The sequence below is a fragment of the Beta vulgaris genome, chromosome 6, assembly GCF_026745355.1.
Source record: "Beta vulgaris subsp. vulgaris cultivar EL10 chromosome 6, EL10.2, whole genome shotgun sequence".
Taxonomy (NCBI): domain Eukaryota; kingdom Viridiplantae; phylum Streptophyta; class Magnoliopsida; order Caryophyllales; family Amaranthaceae; genus Beta; species Beta vulgaris.
Genome location: NC_079207.1, coordinates 63606505 through 63612517, shown reverse-complemented (window position 1 = coordinate 63612517; position 6013 = coordinate 63606505). Strand labels below are relative to the sequence as shown.

The window sequence follows — 6013 nt, the reverse complement described above, 5'->3', positions numbered from 1 at the left end:
GGATGGATTCTTGGGCCTTTTCCTATTGCTGCCGGCCAGAAGAAATTTGTAATAGTAGCTGTAGACTACTTTACAAAATGGGTTGAAGCTGAAGCATTAAGGATATCACCACCAATGATGTCAAAGGGTTCATCTGGAAGAACTTAATTACAAGGTTTGGCATGCCCCAGTCGATCGTCTTTGATAATGGGCCACAATTTGAAACACCCAAGCTTCGTCAATGGTTGGCCGACCAAGGAATTAAGCTCACTTTGCAGCAGTAGCTCATCCACAGGCTAATGGGCAAGTGGAGGCTTTAACAAGATCCTTTCGGCCGGAATAAAAAAGAAGTTAGACAATGCAAAGGGGCTTTGGGTAGAAGAATTGCAGCTGGTCTTATGGTCAATTAGGACGACGGCCAAGAATTCCACAGGAGAGACTCCCTTTATGATGGTTTATGGCTCTGAGGCTGTCCTTCCTATTGAAGTTGAGGAACCCACCTTAAGAGTAATGATGTACTCAGAAGATGCTAACTGGGCAGCTCTTAGGACGGCTTTGGACTTAGTTCCTGAAGTCAGGGGCAATGCTCTGCTGAGGATGCAACTATATAAGTTAAGAATGGCAAGAGACTTCAACAAAAGAGTTGCTAGACGTCCATTAAAGATGGGAGATCTCGTCCTAAGAAAAATGGAAGCGGTCGGCCGAGCCAAAGAGTTAGGCAAGCTTACTCCTAACTGGGAAGGCCCTTATAAGATAATGAAGTCGTTCAGAATGGTACCTTTCGTCTTGAAGGATTGGACGGACGTCCTATTCCTAGGACGTGGAATTCTGACACTTTGAAGAAATACTTTGTTTAGAGCACTCAGCTAAATTGTAATCTTTTCCTAATGCATTACAATGAAAAAGTAGAATGTAGACATGTACCTTGACTATCCGTCAAGCAAACTTCATATAATACAATTCTACTTCTCTATGACTTTGTTTTAATTGTTTGCTTAAAGTTACATACTAACGTCAAAAGCTAACTAATTTTACAAAGCAAAAAGACAATGCACCTTTCATTAGGAGTTCGGCTGAACATGTTATCATTCTTAAACGGATAAAGACATGTCAGATTTGGCCGGTTGTTTACTTAAAGAGTTAAACATCTCCTGAACAAGGTCGGCTGGAAATAAGACGCCTTAGTAAAGGTATCTTACTGTCCGTCCAAAAGCCACAAAACTTCGAAATAACAACCTTAGTAAAGGAACAAGTTATTTCATGATGGACGAGTTTTCAAAAGAATCTTCGTCCAACTATCATTCAGACGAGTTGCTCTCCAAAGAAGCAGCCCGTCAGAATATTAGCTTGGACGAGTTGCTTCTCGCATAACCACTTGTCCAATTGTTTAAAAATTATCTTCTCAACTCCTTCTTGAACAGGAAAAAGTTATAAAAACTCTTCGTCCAAGAAGGGGGCATATAGGGGCATAATTTATAAACTAACTAAGTCTTTGTCCAAGGACGAACGGAACCCGGGCTCTGGCCGAGCAAACTTCTATACTTGGAAATTTAAAAATTACAAGTATGCTTGAGCATCTGGTTATGAACGTCCAGAAAAGAGCTACTGGGTCAGATCAGAATGATTGACGAGATACATTTATACTTAGCCTTAATAATAGTAATGGATGAGATCGGCCAAAAGAGTTGGTTAGACCAGCCAAATATTATGACGGATTGTTTTTGTACTTGTAATAGATATGAGGTTGTAAGGTAATATGTCAAAAACAGTACAGCATAGAACAAGAGAGATTGAAAAAGATAGCTTTTCATAAATGTAAAAAAGATGATTACAACCTAAAATTCATCTAAGTACAAAAGGAGGAAAATTACAAATGGCTCACGGCCAGGATACAACAAAGGAACTAAGCGGCAGGAGGATCATTGTCCTCTTCATCCTGGGCCTCAGCATCGTCCTCCCCTCTTCATCTTCAGAAGATTCTTCAAAAACGGGAGGGTCGGCTCCGGATATAGTCGCCTTATGCAAAGCCTCCTGGAACGCCAGCCGACGAGCATATCTGGGGATATCCTCTTCTTCGGCCATCATGCCAAAAGCTTGCAATGCCCATTCCTTTGAGGTATCTATGACGGTGTTCATAGCCTCTTTGGCGCCAGCAATGGTCTCGGCCACCTCAGTACGAAGGGCTTGGTTCTTGACCTTAAGGACGAGGTTCTCTTTGAAAAAATCAGCAGCCATCGTCATGACTGAGTTCCTCTCGTCCGTCAGGACACGTTCCAATGAAGCCCGTTCGTCCAGCATCTCCGTCAACCGAAGAAGGTAGACTTTGATCTGAGACTCTAGCTCGGCAGACCGTTTTTCCAATGCAACCTTGGTCTGCTGATGCAGCACCTCTTGCTGGGCCATAGCAAACTGGGCATGATCAGCAGCCGCCGTCACATCGTGGACGAGCTTCTTATTCTCTTTTCTGAGCTCCTTTGCCCAGTCCTCTGTTATCATGCTGCGAGCAAAAAGCTGAACACATGAAAGGATAAGGCATGTCAGGACGGATGAAAAAAGGAAAATAAATGTCAAGTATAAAACATAAGCGTCTAGAAAAAGAAAGACGTACCTCGGCAGCAAGCTGAGACATGTAACCTACATGCCCAGACGATGCTCCCCTTAACCCCTTGATATAAGGTTCGGGAAAGCACTTAAACAGCTCCGTCTTGAGCTTCTCACGATCGGACGAAGACATCTTTCCAAAAGCTGGAGAAGATTCATCGTCAGAGAGGCTAGGGGAGCCGTCAACAGCTGGACCCTTCCCTTTATCTGAAAGGTTAGACTCGTCAGTACACCTGATGGGAATAACCACGGTCTGTTTGTTGGACGGACTCATCGGACGCCCGCCAACCCGTAGTGTTCTAACTACGTTGGAATAGTAAGACTCACCAGAGGAACGGGAAGCCGTCCTATACGCAGCCGGCATCTGGCCTACGAGTTGGGCCACAGGCCCAGAAAAGGCGGAACCGTCCACAGCCGTGTCCGGCTGAGAAGTTGTCCAGCATCCTCCAATATGACAACCTCGTCAGGTTGTGAAGGTGTGGGCTGCTCAGCCGGACCAGTATAGGCCACGAGGGCCCGGGAGTCGGCTTCAGCCGGCTCTTCTTTGGCCTCCTCCTTGGCCGGTAGCTCGATGACGACCTTGGGAACCGGCCGTGTGGTCTTCCTCTTCTTAGAGTAAAGCCCTTGGCCTTTTTTGAGGGAGGAGCCTCACTGGTGCCGGCCGGCCGTTTCTTTGCGGCGGCTTTCTCGGCCAAAGCTTTAGAAGTTGGGGCATTTTTCTGAAAAAGGAAAAGATTAGAATGCACGTCAAGATATCGACCAGGACGGATTGCTCCTCAAATAAGCAACTCGTCCAACAATATTCTAGACGGACTGCCCCACGAAGAGGCAAACCGTCCAGGTGTCAACCAGGACGAATTACTCCTCAAATGAGTAACTCGTCCAAAGCTATTCTAGACGGACTGCCCCCCGAAGAGGCAAACCGTCAAGATATCAACCAGGACGGGTTGTTATTCGATGAGTAACTCGTCCTATGCTACTCCAGACGGACTGTTCCCCTAAGAGGCAAGCCGTCAAGAAATCAATCTAGACGAGTTGCTTCTTGAGAAGTTAGCTCGTCCTGTGTTTCTCTGGACGAATTGCCCCATGGGTAGACAAGTCATCCAGGCAAAAAAAAAAAAAAAAAAAAATTGTGTATACATATACAATAGCTTACCAGAGTGTCGGCCCTCTTTTCGGCACCTGACTTACTGTACTCCTTCCATAGAGTATCCGCAAATCTGGACGAGCTCATGTCTCCAATCCAAGACTTCCTTAGTTTGCTCCTGGCTGAATCTGCAAAAGGGAATAAAACAAGTGTTGGATGAATGATAAGCAAGTATAGAAATTTTTACTTGGAAGATTCTTAGTTGATATACCTCTGTCCTCGTCCTGCCGTAAGCCGGCAGCGACTAGGAAGTTGTCATGGTAAAACATTTCCTTAAAAGGAATCCAATTGGACGGACCCTTGAAAGAAACATCTTCCATAGTATACTCCGAAACCCGGAAGTACTCCACCATCTCTTCGGCAGAGTTACTCTCCAGTTCCAGGTATGAGGCCATCCGTCCAGTATTTGTGGTTGTCCGGCTAAAATACCGAAGACGGTTTGCCACCGCTTTATTGGGCGCTGGACAAAGAGGAACTCGCCCTTCCATGAGTGCATCTTGGAAGTCTTATCCCAAGACGTCAAGAATCCTTGACGGTTGCACACGCTCAGCCAGCTTCCTTCAATGGTCCTAGGGACCTTGGCGACGTAGTGAATATGGGTGAAAGCGGCCAGAGAAGGGTCCTTTCCCTTTAAATTGCAGACGGCCAGAAAGGTAAGGATGTTTTGCCAAGAGTTAGGGGCAAGCTGATTATGTCCTATGCCGTAATACTGAAGAAGTTGGCTGATGAAAGGGTGAAGGGGAAAGCGCAGGCCGGCATCTAATGCCAGCCGATAAACTGCAAAATGGCCGGGAGGAGCACTGAAAATAGTGTCCTCTCGGCCGGGAAGGACAAAGTGGTAGCCAGGCATGGGCATAACCACTGAAAAAGGTCTAAGGTCCGAGCCTAATCGTCCCAGCCATAGTTATCGGCCAGGATGAACCTAGGGTCAGAAAGGGGACCTAGCCGCCGTCTTATTTCAGACGAAGTGGTTGATGGCTCCTCTGAGCCACTAGCAGGGTCAGAAGAGCTAGCCGTCCTCGGCTCATCTGAGATCGTCCTATGTATGGACGGGCTGACCTCTGGGGAGCCCCTGATTTCTGGTTCCTCCTCGGCATGTTCAGGAGAAAGAGTTTGGTAGGCAGGACGAGCGCTTTGGGTCTCTCGTTCTCCTTCGGCTGGAATTCGCCCAGTGGATTCCTCCCTTTCAGAGCTAGAGGCCGGCATGGTTACCCCTCTTCTGATGCGAGCCGTTTGCTTGACGCGCGCCAGATTACCCTACACAGGTAAAGACTGGGTCGTCTGACTTTGCCGTCCATGGCTAAAGATAAAGAATGCATGCCCGGCCAAGATAGGACCAACTCTAGAAGATGCCGAAGAAGTTAGGCCCTCTGTTCTAGGGTTAGCACCAACCCTTGAGCGGCCAAAATTGTTCGAGGAAGAGGACGAATCCATTTTCTTAAAATATGTGTGCAATCAAGGAAAAGAGTTGAGAATATACCTGTAGAAGAAAGTTCGGACGAATGTTGAAGATGACTTGAAATCTCGGACGAGCAAAACAACAATTGCAAGAGCTTGGACGGGAGTTGTTCTTCTCTCTAAAAAGTTCAGTAAAAATTTGCAGAGTCTCTCTCTCTAGAAAATTTCTCAGCAAAGTTAAAATGATTCCAGGAGCGACTAAGGCACATATTTAAAGGGGTGAAAATGACCCCCTCATCCGGTAAAAGTAACCGTTGTTCATAGGAGTTGACCTGTGGAGACCGGCAAAATGGCGCCTCTTTTTTGAAAAAGAGAAGAGCAGTTCCAGGTCGGTTAAAAGAGGAAGATTAACCGTCTTGGCGCCCAAAAGATAATAACTCCCTCTTTTAAGGGGCAAATGTTGTAGCCTAAAAAATAAACGGCTCTGGTACTGACACGTGGCCTCATCTGAGCCCAACATGTGGCATATATGCAGGGGAATAAAAGTACAAAAGGGCCTGAAGGTGACAGGCCTAAAAGTACGTTTCTCTGAAAACGTACTAAAAAGACCTTCTTCTGGCCCCAAAAACTGTACTTAGGCCCAGTAAGTCTGATTTACACCTTTATATGAAATGAGGTGTACTGACCAGTTAACAGCTGCCACGTGTCCCAAAACTTTGATTAGCCAATCAGATGCTCCCAATTAGGGTGACATCAAGGCACAGCAGTCATTTCAAACAGTATAAATAGTCCTTGATTTCAGGGTGAAAGGTACGTTTTTCAGAGGATAGTACTGTTACTCTGTCATAAATTCTTCTCTCTCTCTCTCTACTTTCTCTCTCTAAAAGT

General features: G+C 46.0%; 1 protein-coding gene across 1 annotated transcript; it reads right to left on the bottom strand.

Moving 5' to 3' along the window:
* Positions 1-1857: 1857 nt before the first annotated feature.
* Positions 1858-4933, bottom strand: LOC125498481 (uncharacterized). The gene is made up of 5 exons (XM_048646697.2): positions 4787-4933; positions 3078-3299; positions 2908-3004; positions 2588-2787; positions 1858-2490 (listed from the first exon to the last, which is right to left on the bottom strand). Exons 1-5 carry the CDS (start codon positions 4931-4933, stop codon positions 1858-1860), a joined length of 1299 nt encoding a protein of 432 aa, XP_048502654.2.
* Positions 4934-6013: the final 1080 nt, after the last annotated feature.

Bases quoted from the DNA above. Each gene is read 5' to 3' on its own strand.
- LOC125498481 (XM_048646697.2), bottom strand. From the start codon at position 4,933: ATGCCGGCCTCTAGCTCTGAAAGGGAGGAATCCACTGGGCGAATTCCA. The intron at 3,005-3,077 runs GTCCGGCTGAGC...ACAACTTCTCAG, and splicing joins GGCCCTCGTGGCCTATACTG to CCGGACACGGCTGTGGACGG. The intron at 2,491-2,587 runs GTACGTCTTTCT...TCATGTGTTCAG, and splicing joins TGTCTCAGCTTGCTGCCGAG to CTTTTTGCTCGCAGCATGAT.